Genomic DNA, 22,631 nt, shown 5'->3' with positions numbered 1-22,631 from the left:
GAACTCATAAAACAAAATTATTTAAAATTAACTAGATCTAGCCTAACTATATTATAACGTGGCCAACATATTGTGCTTCAGCTCCAACATAGTGGGATTAAGCTGTCAAAACCCCATGAAACCTAACAGTATTCGGAAAGCCCTTCAGATGTTTCAGCCTCCAACGCTTGCTCTTTGTTCTGAATGGCCATCTGCAGCACACCTTCAATGTCCTTCAGCAAATCCTAATAATGATATAAACACTTCAACATATAATCACTACCAGAGCTTTTGCAAATAAACAGCATCTCATCTACACTCTCTCTATGATATAGAGAGAATGTAGAAATGTACTGTGAAAGCTTGACTGAATATACAACACAACGTCATGATGAAGATGAAGGGAGCGATCGTTAGGTCATCAACGAGGTACCTTGAAATTAGTGTCTCCTTGTGTTTTAGGGGATGATATTTCCTGATGAATTACTGACAGATTCCGAGCAAAGGTCACCAGGGATCCCAGGAGATCGTCGCCGACGGTTCTATTAATGACACCCCAAACAAACGAGTTTACTAATGATCCCATCGCTGCCAGCCCAGAAACAATCACCTTGTTTATCCGCAGCGCTCGGTAAATGAGAACTTTCAGCTGACACTATTGCAGGTCTTTAGGGGAGGGACGGGCCGTGTTTCACCATTATGCGGCCATTAGACAGGATGAGGAAGCCAAAGGATTTGTGTGATAAATATCCTAAATAACCCTCTTCTTTGAAGATGCATAGGGGGATTATATTCTTAGCGTGCAAAGTGATCTCAGACCCTAATCCATCGAAATTACAGTCTTTTGTCTCTGTCTGTGGAACCGTGGTCATCTAAATTGCGCACGTCATCTGATGATGTTAGGAGATGTGAGGTAAATGTTTGCACGTAGCCTTTCTACTGTTCATGTTTTTTATGTAGGAATTGTTTAATAGATAAGCAACTGAAAATAATGCCTTGTATATTATCAGTAAATTTGAACAGATTTGGAAGTATTAGAAATACATTTTAAGGCTTTAGTGATATACATTTTAAGTGACCTTATTTCTAAGTGATGCTTCACAGATTTGGACTCAAAAGTGAAGGGTCATCCAACTCTATGGATGGGGAGAGGGGGGACTACAATAACTGTAACAATGCAATGTAAAATATACTTACAACATCCCAATGCTGTGTCTATCACTGCTGTCATGGAGAACAAACACAGTGCCTTTCTTTCTCTGTAACACAACACAACATCACATGTCAGTGGACATTATGGACCTTGGCTCTCTCTCTCTCTCTCTCTCTCTCTCTCTCTCTCTCTCTCTCTCTCTCTCTCTCTCTCTCCCTCCCTCTCTCTCTCATCACCCCTGAGATAGAATCAATCATAAGGGACAGCGGGGTCAACATTATGTTTACCTTTGTGTCGTAGCCAATGCCGTGAGCCTTGCACATGCTGAAGAACACGCTGTGGTAGAAGATGGACAGGTTGGTGTGGAGCAGGCGGTTCACTAGCACGGCGTAGCGGGGGCCCACAGCATGCTGGGAGAAAACAACAACAACAGAACAGCAAATCACTACACAATCAGGTCTAGTTAGGTTTGACTGCCGGCTGAAAGGTTCTGGGTTTGATCCTTCAAGGCAGTCTACTGTGCAAGGTGCCTCACCCCTACCTGCTCCGTAACAACCTTGCATGTGAATCTGTAAGAGTCTCTGCCTAATGACTCCACACTGACTTCTAAAACATAGTTAATGGTAAGTTACCAGTAGCAGGCGTGCCTGGAGGTCATTGTGCTCACTCATCTCACACACTTTAAAAACTCTTCACAGGTATCAGCCATTTCTCCTCCAGATTGTCAGCATCAAATGCCCAACGGCAATTACACTTCAGTCAATAATAAAATTGCAAGACAAGTGGTTCCCCCCTTTTTTTTTTTTGCCATACAAATAATTAAATGTTGAAGCTAATAAGGTACGAGATACACTCCCTTTACAAAACTTGAAGGACAAAAAAACAAAAAAAACCTATTAATCACAATGCAAAAATCGCTTAGAAATGCATGACCTATATTTTCATCAACGAGTTTTCAAAGATTCGGAGATCCTCAGACTCTAGAAATACATACAAAAACAAGTAACGCTCCAGAGGTTGAATACATGGAGGTGGGAAATAGTTCAGAGAGACCCCCGCCCCGGGCCCTGTCCGCCCCTGGGGGAGACAGCAGCAGCGGGCTCAGACCCGCTGAGCTCAGGAGGCGGGCCATAACTCGCCGCGATGGCCTCATGTTTGTAGCTGTCAGATACCGGACCCTCGCACGACGATAAAAGCGTCCAGCAGGGATTTAATTGTGTTTGTAATATGCAGGCCCCTAATGATAGCTGGGGCTAAAGCCATTAATCGGTGCAGGGGCTGAAAAGCTGTGCGGGGAAACACCAGGCTACTGGCTAACAGTTTGATCAAATAAAACTAACTGGGTTCAACAAGCGTAAACTCAGGCATGCTGCTAATAAAGGACGTCTATTGTTTAAGGCCCGGCACCGGGCTGATGAGGTGTTGAAGCACACATATACATGCATAATGAATGTGCTATGAATTATTAATGTCTCGTTTATTTAGGCTCATCTATCAAAATGATAATGAATTCATCAACTAAACACCAATTCGGCTCAGTACGTAATTACAGTATTTAGTTGTATTTAAAAAAATCCATTGCAAAAACACTGATCAATCGGTAAGAACAATACAGTTGGAAATAATTAGATTTGAAGCCTCTACTCCCTTTATACCAGACTATTGCAGAAAACAAACTTAAGTATTTCACTAAAGCCACCGTTAGCTGTTGACACTTCAACATGTGAAGTCAACAGAAGACTAAAGATGTGGAGGTAAAGTCTATGGAAAGGAACAGGGAATAGTACTTTGGATGGGCTCTCTGTTTCAGGGGATTTCTCTTGGGTTGGCAGCGGCACAAGTAAACGACAGGACCGGCAGTCCAGAGTAGCTCCCGTCACCACCAGCAGCAACTGGGTCAGGGCGAGCTGGTCGCTGTATCTCAGGTCCAGATCGATGGCCCACACCTGCACACACAAGAGATCACAATCAAGAGATTATTTAGCAGCATCTTATAATAGCAATATATGCTTTATTTTTTGTTGCTGAAGGAACTATTGAACATTGACGATTTTAAAACAGTGTGTACAAATATTAAATAAGACTAATACCTTTTAACTCCTTACAATATTATCCATGTTGAGGATGGCAGGGAGAAGACAAACAATGGTAAATCATTCAGCTATATAAATATATATGTGTGTGTGTGTGTGTGTGTGTGTGTGTGTGTGTGTGTGTGTGTGTGTGTGTGTGTGTGTGTGTGTGTGTGTGTGTGTGTGTGTTTGAGAGTGTGTGTGTGTATGTGTGTGTTTGTCAGCATTAAGAAAAACCACACCACCGGTGTAGAGTATCCTATTCTAAATGCAGCGGAATGGCACTGAACCAATGGTTAGAATGCTGGGCCCCGTGTCTGCTGAGGAACACACTTGTGATATGTGTGGTAAATGGCGTCATTATAAGTATATTAAGGGGTCAGGTCCGGTCGTAGCCTTCTCCTTAAACGGGGCTAATTTTCCCCGATAATATCCTAATAGCTATGCCCTCTCTTCAAAATGGCAAATAAATCACGAGTGAAGGAGTTGTTAATAACTAAGTGGCAGTCGCCTGCCTTCGTGTGCGGTTCCTATTTGTCAAAGTAAACGCTGCTGCCACAGAATGCAAATAGCTGGCTGCCTCATGTGCCGCGCTGGCTACCGCTGCCCTGCCTGCTCTGGCACGCGGACGTCTGACCTCGCTCCACGCCAGTCAAACGGACGCCTCTTCTTCTTCTTCTTCTTCTTCTTCTTCTTCTTCTTCTTCTTCTTCTTCTTCTGTATTAAAAACTTTCCTCCTAGGAGGATTGTTGGGTTGTTGACTGAAAGGTGGCCAAATCCCTATTGAGGTGTTGGAGGTCATGATGAAGAGAATTGTGTGGAACAAACAATAATGTCTTTGAGGGTGAGACAATTACTAGTAAAAAATAATATATATTAATTATAAAATTACAATTATAAAATTATAAAAATGAATTGATTTATAGTGGAGATACTTAAAGGGAATAATGACAATAATTGAGGGAACTAAAGCAATTCAAATTTTGAGAACCACTTACATTGGATTTAAATTTCAACAATTTGTGATTAAAATAAATGTATAGAAAAAGAGCCACCTGTATGACAACACAGCACAAATGTGTCTGCATATATGGTTCAAGGTTAATTGAAGATTTAGTGAAGACCGAAGAATGGCCTTGATAATCTTTATTTGTCTTCATGTATGAAAATAACCTCAACTCATATAACACTTATCATGATAAGCGGTAGGTTTACTGAAAAATTGAAATAAGTAAATAGATACATAAATTACAGAGGCTGGTGTGAGGCATCTTAAGGAAGACGGGTTCCCCAATAATCTGGGACAGTTAGAGGTAGCAACCTTTGAATGGATAAGGGTCCATGTGGCCCCCAGGTTGATACATAAGGCCCCAATGGACACACTTCACAGAGCCATTCACTCCACTCACACAACATCAAACCGCAGTGTCCCATTGTCCCTCTTAACAAAGCTGGGGAAAATCTCAAACCCAGATTGTACCTGTTTTCTATAGCCTTGCATTTTCATTAAAAACCTTAATGCTGCAGATGGGACCCCATCGTTCCACAATGTGGAGGAGGAAAAAACACTGCAAGGGCAAACATATGTGACCCACTTCTTTCCATCAAATAAAGTAGGCGGCTTTTAGCAACAGGTTTGAATCTAAATGGATGTTTAAATCCAGACAGGTTTGTCCGTGGTGGTAATGTGTGTGTGCGCACGTGTGTGTGTGTGTGTGTGTGTGGATGTGGTGTGAATATGTGTGTGTGTTTCTGCACATATGTGTGTGTGCTTGCGTTTGTGTTTGTGTGTGTGTGTGTGTGTGTGTGTGTGTGTGTGTGTGTGTGTGTGTGTGTGTGTGTGTGTGTGTGTGTGTGTGTGCCTATGTGTGCGTGTGCATGTGCTTGTGTGTGTGTAGGGCTGTGATTCAGACTATAATGGATCTGCCTTCAATTGAGGCGCAGGCTGTTGCGGTCAGTTCTTGATAAAAGTGACAATGAGCTATATTCAGTCAGGGTCTTCGTTCAATGTAAAATTAATTGTCAGGCTGCAATGTAACTGTCAAAGATAATTGATTTATGTCGTGTAAGTCATACATTTTTAATTAAATAACTATTTATATGTTTTTAGAATTAATATATAAATATATATTATATATATACCATATCTATAACATATAAATATATAAAGACCTAGTTTGTGAATGTGTCTAGTTGGGATGTGTGTGTGTGTCTGCTGGTATGTGTGCCTGTCTCTATATTATGACTGTTGCTCAGCAGCATCATAATACACTCTTATAGTCATAATACACTCTTCTTCTCAAACAAGAAGAGTGTAACTTGTGAGTGTATCCTATCCTTTTGGATGCTCAAGATTATGTCATCAAGTTCTGCCCAACCAAAGTTAGGTAGCCAGTGAATTTAAGTACCTGAAAATCTTTACCCAACATAATTCTTCATACCAAATTTTACGACTAATATTTTTTTCCCTGCAGTACATTAAAGTATTATACAGTTAACCATATAAACGTCAAAGCAAGACAATACGCATCGGCTTTGCCTGCTTGAAGTCCATAACACAACTCCCTCTAGTGGCTGCTTCCGTTCTGAAAATTTGTCCTCAATCGCCGCCGGATTGGTATCCATTATGATTGTACACAGCGTCAAAACCAAATGGAAAACAAATTATGCAAATAGAGAAATTAACTAATATATAGCGAGGGCAAAAACGAACAAAACGGCAACAAAAATGTTTTTCATTGTAATTATTTTTTCGTTGTCTTTTTGAGAGGAAGTTAAAAACATTTATCATCACTTTTTGCAGAATTGTAAAACAATTCTAGTCCATTCCTTTGAGTGTTTTAGTTTCAGTTTTTATTTTATAGCACAATTCGTCAAGAGAAGCGTTTTATTGCCCTGCTCTGAATCAATAGGTAGTCAATGTGGCTACATGCGTGACGCCTAGCATTTAGCCCATCACACATCGCGCCTTCCTCGTAATAACATAAATCATGCAGGTTTCAACACATCAAAATGTGACAGATAAGATACAGCGGCTATAGCGCCCCACCATATAATAGAAAGATAAATATCAGGAATGGGAGTGGACCAAGTGACCAGTCAGGGGTTAAACACTGACAAGGTATTCCCAGCCAGCGGTCAGATCACTTTAGGATGACCTATTGTCTGGAGGATAAGGTAGCTCTGAGTTTCCTGAGTGTCGCGGGGTGAAAGGTCGGCCTTTAAACGGTGGAATCAGCGTATTGACACAATGAGACCTGACAGTTTATTACATGGCCTTGTGAAATGTTTGGCCGCGTGCCAACTGTGTTCTTCCCCGTTTTGCGGGTCCCCGGGGGGCAGTAAGTGGGGGAGGCATCTATCTAAGAAAGAAATATATAATCCCACAATGTGCCTAAAAATTGATCTCCCTGACCGCGTACGGCGAAATGGAGTCCTCTGACACCCGGCGCCTCGCCAAACCACCGCCGCGCCGTGTCTTACCCTGACAGGAGACGGCTTTAAACTGAACTCACACACTCCCCGCCCGCGTCTTACCTTCTGCTCCGTGGTGCAGGGGTCCAGGAAGGTGGCCAGGTCTAGGGAGACGTACCCAAGGATGTGGCGCTTCAGGCAGGCGTGGCCCACGCGCGAGCAGAGAGCGTGCAGGGCGTCGGGGCGTACCGAGGCCTGGGGGACGCAGGAGCCCAGGGTCTCCAGCCGACAGGCGCCGTGGAGCTGGTCTCCGCAGGACAACACGCTCACCTCCCCCCCGGGCTCCAGCAGCAGATCTACCGTGAGGCAGGTGACACTGTGGGAGGGGGGGTAGGCCTCCACCAGGCCCCCTGGGCACACAGACAGACAGAGGGAGGGAGAAAGTTGCACTTGCCAACTCTTAACTTATTCTTTCCTTGTTTGAAGTTATTTTTCTACTTTGTTAGTTGTTAAAGAAATAGTTTTGAGGTATGCGCAGTCACAGCTGCAGGAAGAAATGAGGGCCGGACATCCGTCCAAAGAAATACATTTGTTATTCAATAAAAAAGGGCACTACATTATTACACACTAAACAAGGGCATAGGAAATTAAGAATGGACACCCAAATGTTGTTTTTTCTGAGTGAAAAGCATTCAACGGTTAACAATAGGAGGCTGACCTCGCCGGAGGAAGGCTTTCAGAAAGCCAGCCCAGTCGGGGAAGCAGGAGGCGTTGGCAGGCCGGGCATGGCGGGCTAGCCACGCAGGGATCTGGTCCACATACTTATGCACAACGTGTTCCTGTGGAGAAGCAGAAGGGGTTGTCAGAGAATCAACATCAAGTAGAACATCAACGTAATCCCAGTGGTGGAGTCAGCCTTGCATACAGTGCGCTTTCACACTGTAGCACACTTGCAACAGTAAAGGATAAAGGTGCTAAAATCAAATCCACCTTTACGGTTTTCCTGTTGCGTTTTGGACAACAATCCCTGCCTTTACTCAACTATTCCGCAGCGGTGGACACTCGGAACACGTAGACACGTAAAAGCCCAATCACTGGTGTAACTGTCTGTTATGGTTAGGCCGTCTGTTTAGGGGGCCGCTTCAATCTCTTTGTGCGTGTCCGTCGGGCGTATCTGGGAGTGACAGCCTATTATCAGAGGGCCTCGAGAGCCTAATGGCTTTAACTCACAAGCCAGGGAGACCTCTATAACAACTACCCAGGGCTGGGGCAGATGATGAATACCTAAAGCAAACCCCCCTCCGTCTGGGGATCAATCAGGGCCTGACGTGGGGATCGATAGTACTCTCTTGTTTCTGTAACTAGGAAACGGCGTAATGGTTTCGCCACTTAATTATGCTGTTAATTGCAAACTTTTACTGTGTCCACCCGAAAACACTTGTGTACCACTCTCATGTGATTTTTGGTCTTTTAGTTCGTACTGAATGCGGTCTGTGAGTGTGTGTGAGCACAAACACTCACACCGACTGTGCTTGTGTGGTTTTAACACAATTATGTTAAAGAAATGAAAACCCACATTCAAAAGTAACAATAATAAAGATGATCCTTATTTACTCCCTCACTGTTAAATTATTAATAAATTACTTTCTTCTGAGCATTTCCTGACATTAGTATGGAAGAAGAGATTGTGCACGTTGGTATTCCAGTAATTTCAGCGATAGCATTCTCCCATCCAAGCTACGGTTTGAGAGGCGGGGTCACACACTACACGCGTGTTTCCCTGCTCCCTACACCAGCCATAAAGCACACAATGGTGCGGCAGAGAGGGTAAGGGAGCGTGTGCCATTTTCAACGGAAGAGCGCGCTCAGCCGGGGACTTGCCTGTGTGCTTCAATGAAACAGCAGGACAGAAACAAATGAAAACTGCTTGTTTTGCAATAAATTATTTGGACTTAAACTGCGAGCAGGACTCTGCGATAGGATTGGAGTGTTGCTCAGTGTCCACACGGCCTGAATAATCAAATGAGATGTATGCCCCCCTGATTTAAGTTTTCTTGTTACAAACGGAGAAAAAACATTGGAGGAACAGCAACCTCTGGAAACATAATGCGCATGATTCAACAACAAATCCCGTGAGAATTTATGCAAAATCCTTAGTGGTTTAAAAAAAATCACAGTTATTTTGTTTTTAAATCCATACTAAAACAGAAACCGTTGGCAATATTTACAGAGCAGAGCCTTTAAAAGCCTCTTCTTGTCCGGTCATATTCAGGAAGCTCCACCTGAATACTGGAGAGAGAGACGGGCAGCGGCGCGGCGTGACCCTGCAGGAAATGCTCCATCTGCCCAGGCTATTAGGTGTCATTTTGGCCCTGTGGTGCCTAATGATCCATACGCAAGCTGGGTGTCGCAGTGTTTAAGTGTTTGCATGCCCCCAGCCCCTTCAGGCATTGTATGTTTGCAGATCTACACATCTTTAACCTCTCTTTGAGGAAAGGCTTAGAGGGAACCTGGGGGGGTGTGTATGTGTCGCAGGGGGGGGGTCCTGCAACATTCGGGCCTTCCTATATTAGGGCCCGTTGGGCCCATTCTCCCTGCTATCCCTGGGAGGGGACAGGCTTTGTCCTCCTCCTCCTTGTCCCTCTCTCTCTGCCCCTCCAGACACAGCTTTTCTTGTTCTCTGGAGGAAACAGAGGGGCTGATCTTTTTGTTGGAAGAGCACATGGCTACCTTGTTGACGTCGGAGGCCGGCTGCCCCGTCGCAGAGTCACCCCTCTCAGACCAGGCAGTAATTAAAACATATGCCCGGCGTCTCTGGTGATGCCAAGGCTACAGCAGCCACACAAAGGAGCGACACAGCACACAGACAGGAGATCCTGACAGGAGGGAGCTCAGCATGGATTCTAGGGAATCTTGTTTTTTGGGGAGAATTGTACAGGTTTTTTTGTTAAATGTGTACGTCAATATCTCTTTTATCAATAAGAAGTCTGTTAGAAGTCTGTTGCTATTCTTCCTTTTTTATGTGTTATATTTTTTAAGTGTTAATATTGTAATGAACACTTCTTCAAACATGAGGACACAGACGACATCCTCCAGAGTGTTGTTAATTGAGAGTGTCCTGAAGCAGTCACGGTGACTGCTATTAGCGCTAAATCTTTTATGCTGTAGTAATGAGTGCTATATGTCAAAATATGCTGCCGTGCTTTAAGTGTGGCAGCAACTGTTGCTGCTGTAGGGGTCGTGTGTAGCAAAGAGATAAATCCACCCTGAAATATTCATACACTTGATTGTACCTCTAAATGTTTTGTTATGGTAAATGCATCAGCGCGTCATGCATAATGGCTCCAACGCTCTGCAGAAGGAGCCCATGACATTAGAATTAAGGTCCTCTAACTCCATTTTTGGGGAGTCCAGTTTGGGGAGAGAAAGAGCCCGGCACAGTGCCTGCAAGCCTCTCGTGGCACGGAGCGCAGGATGTGGGCTTGCCTTTGATTAAAAGAGCAAGGTGTAGAATAAAGGCCAGTTTAAGTGTTGTGTCCATATGGCCCCGGAGCCCCGAGGCAGCCAGCCTGCGCTGGGGGGCCTCTGCATTCTTCCCTCTCCATGGGACCCCAGCTGGTGAGACAAACACATTTACTCCCACGCGCTGCCTCAGCCACCATTATGGACCTGGGCTCTCGCTCTCTCAAGCTCTCTCTCTCTCTCTCTCCCTGCAATAATTAACAGCACCAATGACACAACAATTACAGCCCTGCAAAACACACACACACACACAGACCGACACAACACACAGACTTACATGAATGCAGACACACACACACACACACAAACACACACACACACACAGAATGACTCAAAAAGCAGCTAATGGGAGCAAAGCAGTAAGCACCATAAGAAGCTTGGGAGGGCTGTTTGTGCTTTGAAATGAAATAAAGAGTAAAATCATTGTGCTCCAAGCCCACAATGATTAGCCTGTAATTAGTTTACAGGAAGCTCCCTGTTAAACGGCCAAATACGGTAATTAACGCCTGACAGAAAATCAAAGGCTACTTTATATATAAGTATATGAGAAGAGCCACGGGCTTAGAAGGTGAGTACACATTCAAATACTTAGCTGGCACTTCGCCATTACTGATTAGTTTTATTTTAGATAATTTGTTTTGTTTGGTGTTGTGTTGTGTAAGGAACAAGTCAATTGTGATTAGTTTTAGAAAGGAGTCCTAACAACCTTATCCAGATTCAGTCTACGCATTTCTGAGCATCACTTTCAAAAGATAGCAAGCGCTCGAGATTTAATACCAACCAACACATTTCAAGGTAAACATCTCCTTCCCATACCTCCCACTCTATGATATTATACTGGGGGTTAGGTTAGGAGCCTCAACCTCCACTGCTAGGAGGTAAGCAGGGAGCCATGTCCCTGTGTTTATTGTGCTCCTCAACCCCTCAAAGCATACATGCATTAGACTAGGGTGTGGGTGTCAGCATGCTCAGATAGCCATTGATTTAATGCTCTCAGTTCGCATGTTACTTAAACATACTGTACCACAGGGACCACTGTGTGGCTGTACCCTTATCTTAAGCTGACCGATGGTCACAGAGTGACCTCACTGTGACCTAAACTTCAACACACTCCCCTGACAGGAACGCATTGAATGACTGGTGTGAAGTGTTTTGAATGCATTATCGCAAGAAAACAAATGTATCACACAGATAAAGTAAAATCAAGTATTTGGACAATGCAGGCTCACAGCCTCCCCTAAACAGTTACATCTATACCTGAGTCCACTGCTGGCTCCAGAGAACAGGGCCCAGGCGCCGGTACTCCTGCAGGGCCCGACCGTGGCAGCTCAGGTGGCAGACGTCACAGTAGGCGGTGCCACGACCGCCAAACTCAGTGTCCATCTTGAAGATCCAACGCTGCACCTCCATGTTGTGCGTCATCAGCCGAGCCAGAGTTTCATGGAGCTAACCGCCAACCAGACACATCAAAACACAAAGGTGCAACCATCAAAATCCAGGGTGAAGCAGGCTTTCCCAGGGTGAGGACCCAAGCTCGGGCCTCAGGGTGTGCTTAGCGTTGTCGTTGGCCTTGTTGCTCTCACCTCGGGGAGGAAGTGAATCCCCCCATGGCCGGGGGGCACCGCCACCTCTGCCCCGGTGAAGACCCCCCTCCCTCCAGACTTTGTGCCATAGCGCCGGGCCACGTCCGGCTCCGGGCCCAGGATGGCCACGCCCAGCTCGTCAGCCACCGCCAGGTCATCCGCGTAGGCCACGCCGCCCACGATATAGGCCCGCCTCCCCTGGACCAGGTTCCTGATGCGCCGCAGGGCGTGCGGGCTGTACTTGAGCAGCGTGGACAGGCACATGCTGTGGGTCTGCAGGGAGACCCCCACACAGGAGAGAGAGTGAGCGGTGAGCTCAACACCTAGGAGCTCTGTGTGGCTCTACCAAGGATCGCCCCTGAGCCTGATTTATCATAGTGAACAGACAACAGATCTATTATTGTAATGGCCACCAGGGCGGTGACCTCTCCTGTACTGCAGCAGGTTGAATTGATACAAGCTGCCAGTGGACGGTTTACCCAATCCTTCACCCCTTTAATGTGTCCTAGCAATGAGCTCCTTGGGAATACAACTAATTACTTCACATCTGTATTTATTTGATCCACATGGAATTATCCCTTCTGTCACTGGCAGAGTGTGCTGCCAGCCATGTGTAGCAGTTATTCATCTCAGCAACACCGCTTGGCACAGTTTAACAACGGAACAGCAGGAAAATCAATGGAGAAATTAATAAGAATCTACCATGTAATACATTTAATATGGCGTGAGTCACAACATAAAAAAACACATTTTGGGTTGGAGTGATACCAGACATTTATGAACATATTGGACATCTATGATATAGGTTCATAGCAATGAATATTTTATCCAAAAAAAAAAAATATATATATATACAGTGGTAGGCATACGTTTAGGCACCCATGGTAAAGTTTTCAGTTAGCCTAATAGCTGTTATTTAGCCTAATGATTTCTCAATGCAAATCAAACCAGCTAATAGGGTAACTGAAATAAAACATGCCAATCCCTAGGTGTCGTGAAGGGTATGTGATGATGTGGGGCTATTTTAACTCCAAAGACCTAGGTGACTTCATCAGGATGCGTAATATCCTGGATCCATGAAATAACTGGCTTTTAAAAATAAAAATCAGCCTGCCTCTATGGGAATTTAACATAGGGGTGTCTATACTTATGCACCCTATATTTTAATGGAGAACATTTATTTATTTACGATACATTATTCATTCACAAAGCAAATTGGTGTCCTTATAGGTTGGATTTGTTTAATTAAGGCATTAAGGTCAATTTCCAAAATATGATTTTTTTTCCTCTTTTTATCAACTTTAGCATGAGAGCCTAAATGTATGCCTATCACTGTATATATATATATATATATATATATATATATATATATATATACATAAATTTCTGTATATATTTTTTAAAAAGCTAATAAAATGTAACAGTTGAATAATAGGAAGAACTTTTGTTTAAATAAATGGGTAAGAAATACATTCAGTAAGGAATGATTATTCCCTGGCAAGAAACATTTAGCCAATTTTAACAGTGTTACCGTTCTATTTTCATAACCTGAAACCTTAAAAATGTTTTCCACGTTAATTTTCTAGACAGAAAACATTGTTGTATCAGTGGTAGTCCTCAAGCAGGCTAGTGTCCTCTACAGGCCAGTGCAGGCATTTCACGTTAAGAGCCCTCTACCCTCAGATCCTAGATCAGGCATTTCACATTAAGAGCCCTGAACCACTCAGATCCTAGATAAGGCATTTCACATTAAGAGCCCTGAACCACTCAGATCCTAGATAAGGCATTTCACATTAAGAACCCTGAACCACTCAGATCCTAGATCAGGCATTTCACATTAAGAGCCCTCAAGCACTCAGATCCTAGATCAGGCATTTCACAATAAGAGCCCTGAACCACTCAGATCCTCTATCAGGCGTTTCACATTAAGAGCCCTGAACCACTCTTAGAAGGTGAAACACGGACGACTAGCAGCCACACAAATAAAGCTTACCGGAAAGTAGTCCAGGGCTTCTGGTGTGATGATGCTGAAGCGCTTGTGGTTTCCTAAAGACGAGGGCCCTGAGGGGCTCTCAGGGGCCCCCGAGGCCTGGAGCTCCAGCAAACGGGCGTAGTAGCCAGCGACGTCCTTGCCCAGGGGCCGGGGGGCCACGTAGATCACATCCACGTTGGGGTCTGAAACAACAAGCGGTGCGGGGGGAGAGGGGCAAATGTGTATCAATAGATGACATTGCATTGCATTACATTACATAACATTAGGTTAAATTACATTAGGTTACATTACATCACATTTTACATTACATTAAGTTACATTAGATTGCATTATATTACTTTACATTACATTTAACATTACATTAAGTTACATTATATTACATTGCATTACATTAAGTTATATTAAATGGCATACATTATATTAAATGATGTTACATTACATTATATTACATTACATTAAGTTACATTATATTACATAACATTACATTACATCACATACATATGAAACGTTGCCGAGCGCCCCTACCTCTGATGTCAGCCAGCCTGCTTATCTGCGTGTTCTGCAGGATGCCAAAGTCCTTCAACTGCGAACGCTGGCTCTGACTGTAGCCTGTCACAAAGATGGACACACATTTCACGGTAAAAAGATCATTCATTAGCATCCGCCTTAAACTTTTGTTACAAGGCGATCTGTAAAACGATGATTACATGATGATAGGTATTAAATATGTGTTAAGTGTTATTGTAGTATTCACATTCACAGACACCCTTCCTCCCACCCATCGGTCTGTGGACTAGATGGCCTGACCTATTAAAAGGCACCAGGGTTTGAATACAATATTTTAAATGGGTTGCTGAAATTAATTAGCTTAATGATGTTAATGGTTTTTCGATGATTATAATTGCATTCCGCTCAGTACTATTGCAACAACGCCACAATAAAAAGGTTGTAACAATTACTGCGGCCAAGTAAATAAACCATGCAGGTCGGGTGTTGTGCTATTATTGTCATGGTGTTGATTATTGTCGCCTAAATATAGCTGGGGCGGCCTGCTAGGAGCCTTGAGTGGGAGTGTGTGCACACACAGTGAAACCCTCCAGGATTGGGTCTGTCTGTCTGGATCTCTGCCTGAGAGAGAATCCTCAAATGAATAAAGGTAATTAAATGATTGGATTCATGCTAATTAACAACAATGGGGTTCAACTTTCTAATTATCCTTGCTCACATGCCACTCTCCGTAGCCACCCCAAGTGCAAATAAAGCATTCCATCTGCTGGTAATTAGGCTTAATAATTTTAGACAATCGCTCAATGATTTACAACGCACCCGGCTGATTACAGTCTAAATGTGGGCTCAGCTCTGGGATGGGAACACGGAGACGGGATCCCGGCACAGAGTAACGCACTGTGGAGAAAAAGTGGGCTATGTCGATGCTGATTTCTTTTTAAATCAATGTTGTTTTCCCTTTGGTCTTGAGGTTAAACGCACATATGTGTGTGCAGTGGCGTGTCCCAACACGGACACCCAAAGATGACATCTAATTTGCTTATTCTGGGGATTAAATGGTGATTTGGAGTAAATTGCCCAGCGCCCCGGCATGTCACCGGGCTGGGAGAGGTCTCCTGCAGAGAGCCATTTGAATAAGACAGGCAGCCCTGACCGGAGACACAGGCTGGGAGCAGCGCAGTGGGCCCGGCCTGCTGCGGCCGCATCCCACGTGTGCGTGTGTATGTGTGCGTGTGTACGTGCGCGTGTGTGCGTGCGTGTGCCTGCTCGCGTGTGTGGATGTGATGCCGACACAGAGAGAGGTACCTAATGATGGAATGTGGATAATGGTCCTCGTGGAGGACTGGATGTGTTTCCAGTTGGCTGCCAGATGCTGCAAATAAAGAAGAGGAGGGAGAGGAAAGAGTAGAGAATGAAGCCATCCGTGTGCATACACACATACAAACACACGCACATGCACACATGCACAGGCGCACACACACGCACACACACACACACACGCACATATGCACACGCACAAACATACGCACACACACACACAGGCACACACACACACACACACACTCACACATGCAAACACACACATGCACAAACACAAATATGCACACACACACACACACACACAAGCATGCAGACTTCTACCATCCTCATCACATCATCTTCATGCCCCCCCCTCCACAGCTCAACATGGAGCTCCTCACACCAGGACGCTCAGTCAGCTACGCAGAGGCCCGCCGTGCATTAAAACACCACCATTCCATTAAATGCTTTCTTACAAACCACTTTTACCAATTAATTAAATCACCGCGCTCCGCCATGCGTTCTGCCATGCGTTCTGCCAGAGGCCTATCTGCAGGCTTAATTAACCTGGTGTATGTACGCACGTATGTTTTGGCGCTTAGAACATACAGGAAACCGTGCGCACAGACAATGACGGTACAAGCATTTCGACACTTAATTAATATGCCAGCCATGTTCAGGGAGATGTAGCCGCTAAAGCGAAGGACTTGACACCTGCTCTGAAGGGGAGGAAGGTACAGTGAGGCAGCAGGCTTACCTCTCACAACCTATACATTCAGGATCACTGGGGTCTGAAGTCAGTGCTATAATTGGCAAGGTTAATTTCTCCAAATTGTCAAGATACGACATGAAGATAAACGTGTAGTGGGGTAAAAGCAGCTTGTTTCTGTGCAGTGTTATGGTAAGCAGAGACACCCTGGTACCTGGGCTCTCTGCCGGTGGTTCTCCAGCTGTCTGCGGCGCCGGGTCTGCAGGAGCTTCCTGACCCGCTGCATCTGAAGGCGCTTCCACCAGGCGAGGGCCAGGACGCCCCCAGCCCACACACGGCGGTGGTGACGCAGGTAGGCGGCACGGGCCAGGCGGCCCCTCCACCAGGCCTGGACCCGGACGGCGGCCGCCTCCTCGCCCCCCACCCCCCTGTAGCGCTGCCCGGGGCGGAGCAGGAGAGCCAACACCTCGGGCTGGTTGTCCAGGGTTGCGAGCAGGGCGGACACCGGGGGCGTGGCCCAGCCCCAGGCCAGGTCCCGGCCCAGGCCGCACTCTGCCAGCCTCTCCCCGTTCACCCGGGCCAGGGGCACGGCGTACCGCCGGAGCAGCATCTCCAGGGCGCGGAGGGCGTCCACCAGGCCGCCCCACAGCACACAGAACTGCTGCTTGAAGCGGCAGAAGTCTGCGGCTGTGGGGTCGACCCGGCCGTATGCGATGGTGAACGGGAACCGGCTGATGGCCGCCGCGGGACGGCCCTGCAGAGACGACTAGAGGCAGAGGAAGGGCTTTGAGGTGTAGGAGTGGTAGTAGAGGTAGTAGTAGAAGTAGAGGTAGTAGTAGTAGTACTGGTAGTAGAAGTAGAGGTAGTAGTAGTAGTAGTAGTAGTAGTAGTAGTGGTAGCAGTAATGGTAGTAGTAGTAGTAGTACTAGTAGTCGTGGTGGTAGTAGTAGTAGTGGTAGTGGTAGTAGTGGTTGTAGTAATAGTAGTAGCAGTAGTAGTAGCAGTAGTAGTGGTGGTAGTAGTAGTGGTGGTTGTAGTAATAGCAGTAATAAAGGTAGTAGTAGTAGTGGAAGTAGTGGATAGGTAAATCTATAAGTAGGTCTATAAAAAAAATCCAAGATAATATGTGATATAAAAATAATAATAATAATAATATCATAATAATAATAGTAATTATTTTAATAATAATTGTTATAATAATTTTAATTATTCATTAATACAACATTTAGAAAAATGTAAACACAAATCATTATTAATAATAATTTTACAATTATTTTAAATCACCTTCCTTTCATGCATCTAAAACCAAAGGCCACCTAAACCCCACCCGTGTGTATTAACCTCAGGGCTCTCAGGGGCCCAACACTCCTCCCCTGCTGTGCTCCGGGGGTCTGACTCCCGGGGGTCTGAACTCCGGGGGTCTGACCTCCGGGGCGCGGGGCTGGCGGGGGGCGTGGGTGGCAGGGCGGCCAGGCTGGCAGGGCCCTCTCTGCCAGCCCTCCCTGCTGCTGCCCCAGGCTCCCTGCTCCACGTTAGCTGCTTACGGCGCCGCACCGGCCTGTCCCCGGGTGGCTCTTCAGCACCCACACACACACATGCACGCATTCACACACACACATGCAAACACACACACACGCGCGCGCGTACATGCACACACACACGCACACGCACACACACACACACACACACACACACACACATTCAAATACGCATGCGCACACACATGCACGCACGCACACATGCACACAAACAGGCTTGCACACGTACACACACACACACATTCGAAGATGTACACACACACACAAATAAACACACATACACACATACATATGCAGAAGCACACGCACACACGCACACATAAACAAGGCAAGGATGAAGCAGCCATGCATCGCACTTACTTACAACTACTACTAGAGAACTGTCGTTGTGGGATTTTAATCTAACAAATAATAGCTAATAAGGGAATTGTTTTAAAGAATAGATTGGCTCGTAGCAGCGAGCGCTCAACACAGTGTCTTATTGCTTCTCTGAAGCAACACCTTTTTATTCAGATCCCCGTGCCAAACCTCCGAAAACCAGGAGGAGAGATTTTTCACCACTTTTAAACTAGTAGTCCTGATATTGTACACTTTGTTGTTTGAAATCCTCCATCTGGAGTCGATATAGATATATAGATATATAGATGTATTCAAATGGCTACACCAAGCATCTAGGTTTTTCATGCGGTGGAGTCTTTGTGAATAAAGGATAGACCAACCTGCGCTGAGGGGAAAGGGTTGTGCTTCTCTGGCGTGGAGAGGCGCAGCCTTGTGCTGGACCAAAGTCTGCAGAGAAGAGACGTCTGGCGCCGGCAAGGGGAGACCGACGTCCACCAGCCGCAGCCCCCTTCCTAATAGATCATCATCAGCGTAACGGTGTCGTGTCACAGATCATCACAATGCATGTAAATGTGTTGATAAATGATATCAGTGTTAGGGTCTCATATCACAGATCATCACAATCCATGCAAATGTGTGGCTATATTCACTTAACAAATGCAAAAATGAGTTTTAGCTAAACAAAATCTTAAGGCGCGATATGTATTTAGTTCTTATGGTTTGGTTACCAATAGATGCAAAGGTTAGGTGTCAAATATCCAGACCAACACAAAGAGGATTAGTCTGAACAGGATGGCCCTTCAGTACCGGTTCTCAGGCCTCCTGCCTCGGGCCGGGCCAGGGGAAAGTACCCGGGCTGCTGCCTAGACACCGGGGTAGAGAGGCCAACTCTGGGGATGCTGATCACCCCCTGATTGGCTGCCTGGAGCAGGGGATGATAGAAGGTATACTTTGGATCAGAACAAGAACTGGTGTATGTTGCATAATTTCAAAACACATTTCTGGAACTCCCTGCAAATCGAGGATGTCCATTAGAAAACATTACATTTATCCTACACACTGTAGTCTCAGAGGAATTGAATAAACCACCACTTAAATACCACTTAAATTGACAGCTTTGTATTTTTGTAATCATTCATTCATGTTGTCATAGTGCAGCATGATTTATATCAATATGAGCATTGTCACTGAGCTGAATTTAGAGTCAAGTCATTAGGCATAAGGTTTGCTTGTTACGGCACATAATATCTGACCAAGTCTCTACAGAAAGCAGTTTAAATGTTATCTGTTTTTCATCACAGGAGGTCATGAATTATGTGGATGGATGTGTTATAGAACAATACTTCTGTACAACAAACAGATTATCTTGACTAAGGAGATGGCAGATCTTATCGAATGGGAGATCTATAACACATTAACACACGCATTGACAAAGTTGTAAACTGCCGTAATTAATTACAACTCTGCAAAGTATAGAGTCGCGCTCACCAGAATTTAAGACTCATTCTTTTTCCTACTCTTGTTAACCTTTACAGATAAACTGTTAAGCCTGCACAGTGGAAACTGCAGATGGAATTTTCCTTGATTGCTTTTATAGTGATTGATTCAGCTGTCTTCCCCGGTCTGAAGAGATACGTATGAAGTCTCAACTTCCTGCTCCTGCAAACCTATCACTCGATGTCCACCTGCTTCCTTCTCTTCAGCCCACTGAGCTCTCTGACAGACTACAGGTAGCAGGCAGGTGCCCAGAAAAATTCCCCTCAAAGGCACACATCTGTTTAAGATGGGCTAGGGGTAAGGGAGGGGAGGTATCTAAAAATTGCACGCAAAAATATGCTGCTGAAAGCGGTACCTGGGAAAAAAAAAACAAAAAAAGTGGAGAGTGGAGTGGAGATGAGCTGGCCTGAGATGCAGGAGAGGGGGTGGGTGTGGGGAGAATTGGCATATTGCCAGTGGTTAGCAGTTGGGTAAGCTACACCCGTCTTATTGGCATGCTGGAATAGGTACCCACTTCTGTCCAAAGACAGCTGTAAAGCAGTAGCCCATAGCGTGGCAATCGGGCGCCTGTTTCCCTCTGAGAATGCTGATGTGCTGCAATCTGCTGCCTTTTCTGCAGCCAGCTCTTTCATTCTCTCCGTAGCCGGGTGACAGCCATGCCCCCCCCCCCCGCACCTCCTATTTCTTCATGTCAAGTACAGATGCCCATGGAGAAGATATTTCCAGATAAACGCGTGAAAAATATGTCTAAAACTTGCGGCCGACCTTTGCCGAAGATTAATTTGTTTGCTGTGCGATAGGTGGCGGCTGCCATCGCTAAAGCCAAGTGACCTTTATGTGGCCGCCTCCCTCGGAGGAAGGGAGCCCAGGTGTCATCCAGTAACACATGCCCCGACGCATCGCTCCTCACTCCCCCATCAAGTACCCGTTGTTAAGAGGAGGGGAATAACCGCCAAGGAGCAGCATCGTGCCAATTAATTTTACTCGGTTGTCGGGACTCCCTCATACGTCCTAATGGTGTCTCCTGTGAGACAGGCAGCCTGCGCTGTTGTAATTGATATCAAAACGTTGAGGCCGCACGGAATCAATATCTTGGAATAGAAAGTATGAATGAGAGGCTGAGCACAAAGTGGTGGAGCCAGATTGCATGGGCCTATTCATTAATATTTTTTTGCAGAAAAAGGGGTCCCAGATAATTATCTTATTCTGTAACAATAAGCCGGATGTGCTGTGAGAGATGAACCTCGGCAACTCTAAAGGCCTACAAGAGGGGGGCCTGTCTCCAGCAAGTCAACAGGGACACTATGTTCCTGTTGTTGACATTAGGTCTACGTCCCTCTCTAGCTTTGTTTTTATGTTTTAGCGTCTAAAGCAGTTTGCTATTTGATGAATTGATGAACGCTTTTTGGGTTATATCTTTATTGTTGACTGCAATTATTGTAAATCGCTTTGGACAGAAGTCACAGCTAAATAAATGTAATGTAATTGAATGTCTTCATGGACAAGATTTATTCTAAACGGTCATGATGGTTCGATAATCAGCTCATTCCGATATAACTGACCCCATTGTAACCGTCATGAACACCCTGTTCAAATGATTCACCCTCTTATCCTCAGAGTGCCAGGTATTCCTTGCTTATTATAATTTGTGATAAGAAGAACAAAAGCATTTGGAAATGCAGACAGTAAACGCCTTAGTTGCTGAGTGATTTGAGGGCTGAGTACTCACAGAGGTCACACTTTTCTTGTGAACATCCGGCAGTGGGATCCCGAACTTTTCGTTCATGATGGTCCTGGTCTTTGGATGCGCTGGATTATACAACAGGCGCATGGTCAATGCCAACTTGTGCTGAAAAAAACAAGCAGACAAACAGGCCAAGGTTGTCGTTTGTGTAAGAAAGAATCCTCAGAATGAAGAAAATGAGCCGGAGTACTTTAAAAACATGAATGTGGGCTTACCTTCTCCCCAGGGGAGATCCTGTCAGGACCTCCCCTCTGGCTGTGCACATTAGGTATGTTCTCCAGCGGGGGTCCCCTGTGTGTTTAGATGTATTTTTAGCACATGATAGAAGATAGAATGGACTGGAAACAGTAGTGACAATACATCCTTCGGAGGTTGTTGAAGTGTATTGAATGCATGGGTCTACTGGAATATTGTCACAGGGGACAACTGGTGTAAAACATTATCAACTTGTACATATATTTACTGTTTTACTTTATTGGATACTTAATTGATTCAATTATTTTTTTTAATGTTCAAATTGTGTGTCTGCAGTGTGTTTTGTGCTATATTTTTTTCTGCCTTACTTTCATGACTACAGTTTCTGTTTTGGGTAATTAAAGTGACAACTGAAACACTCTGCTTACCATTTGGGAATCTGTGAGGTGGGGTGTTTGTCTTCAATGTTTGGGAGCACCAGCATCTGGTTGTTCACTGCTTTAAGACACTGCTCTGCATGCTTCTATTATCAGATGAGAAAGCCTTGCTTTCAATTAACAATATCGGTTTGATTGAAATAACAGTCATCCATATCAATTAGAGGTAATGGATTTATCTGGTGAGCATCCTTACCCGTATGCCACATTCTGTCCTGAGAATGGCTTTGTCTAAGGCTAGGAGGTCCAATTTTTCCGCACTTCCTTTAATAGCAATTTCACGCCTTAATTGTCTCAAATCTTCCTGGACCTGCAGCATGAAATATGGGCGAGATTATAACCTATAACAATGGCAAATTAATCTATAATACTAAATGCTTACACTGTGGAAGAACTGGAGTACAGCGTTGCAAAAAAGTTAAATACTTCTGATGTCGTCAGATTAAAAAGCTTAGCAAATGACAGACTGCGGTTTCAACGACATCTAGGTCCTAGATCCAGAATAGCAATCCTTGTTATGTCTTCAGCCCCATCAGCCTACCTGCACAATAACTCTTCCCAGTTCCTCCACCTCTTCGCCTCTAAGTGTTGCAGTCATCATGTCGGGAAAACGTGAATTAGTTGACCTGAGAAACACAATACATTCGCCA

At 44.9% G+C, this 22,631-nt stretch overlaps 1 protein-coding gene across 1 annotated transcript; it reads right to left on the bottom strand.

Annotated features, from left to right (window-relative positions):
- iqch (IQ motif containing H) lies at nucleotides 1–22,269 on the bottom strand. The gene is made up of 20 exons (XM_079743429.1): nucleotides 22,178–22,269; nucleotides 21,973–22,067; nucleotides 21,565–21,640; nucleotides 21,335–21,454; nucleotides 18,916–19,030; nucleotides 18,489–18,620; nucleotides 17,573–17,805; nucleotides 16,446–16,997; nucleotides 15,529–15,595; nucleotides 14,242–14,325; nucleotides 13,717–13,898; nucleotides 11,724–11,996; nucleotides 11,398–11,586; nucleotides 7,337–7,457; nucleotides 6,742–7,028; nucleotides 2,920–3,078; nucleotides 1,420–1,542; nucleotides 1,177–1,238; nucleotides 413–521; nucleotides 1–224 (listed from the first exon to the last, which is right to left on the bottom strand). The coding sequence occupies exons 2-20, from the start codon at nucleotides 22,026–22,028 to the stop codon at nucleotides 123–125; spliced, it is 3,042 nt and encodes a 1,013-aa protein (XP_079599555.1). The 5' UTR covers nucleotides 22,029–22,067; nucleotides 22,178–22,269; the 3' UTR covers nucleotides 1–122.
- Between the last annotated feature and the right edge of the window lie 362 nt (nucleotides 22,270–22,631).

Source organism: Pollachius pollachius (genome assembly GCF_949987615.1).
Source record: "Pollachius pollachius genome assembly, chromosome: 9".
Classification (NCBI taxonomy): Eukaryota; Metazoa; Chordata; class Actinopteri; order Gadiformes; family Gadidae; genus Pollachius; species Pollachius pollachius.
The sequence above is the reverse complement of the archived record's forward strand: the minus strand, read 5'-3'. Positions and strand labels throughout refer to the sequence as shown.

Excerpts from the sequence above, each read along its gene's own strand:
- iqch (XM_079743429.1), bottom strand. The coding sequence starts at position 22,028 with ATGCTGGTGCTCCCAAACATTGAAGACAAACACCCCACCTCACAGATT. Across the intron at positions 21,641-21,972 it reads ACCTCACAGATTCCCAAATG|GGGACCCCCGCTGGAGAACA; the intron begins GTAAGCAGAGTG and ends CTAAACACACAG. Across the intron at positions 11,997-13,716 it reads AAGCCCTGGACTACTTTCCG|ACCCACAGCATGTGCCTGTC; the intron begins GTAAGCTTTATT and ends GTCTCCCTGCAG.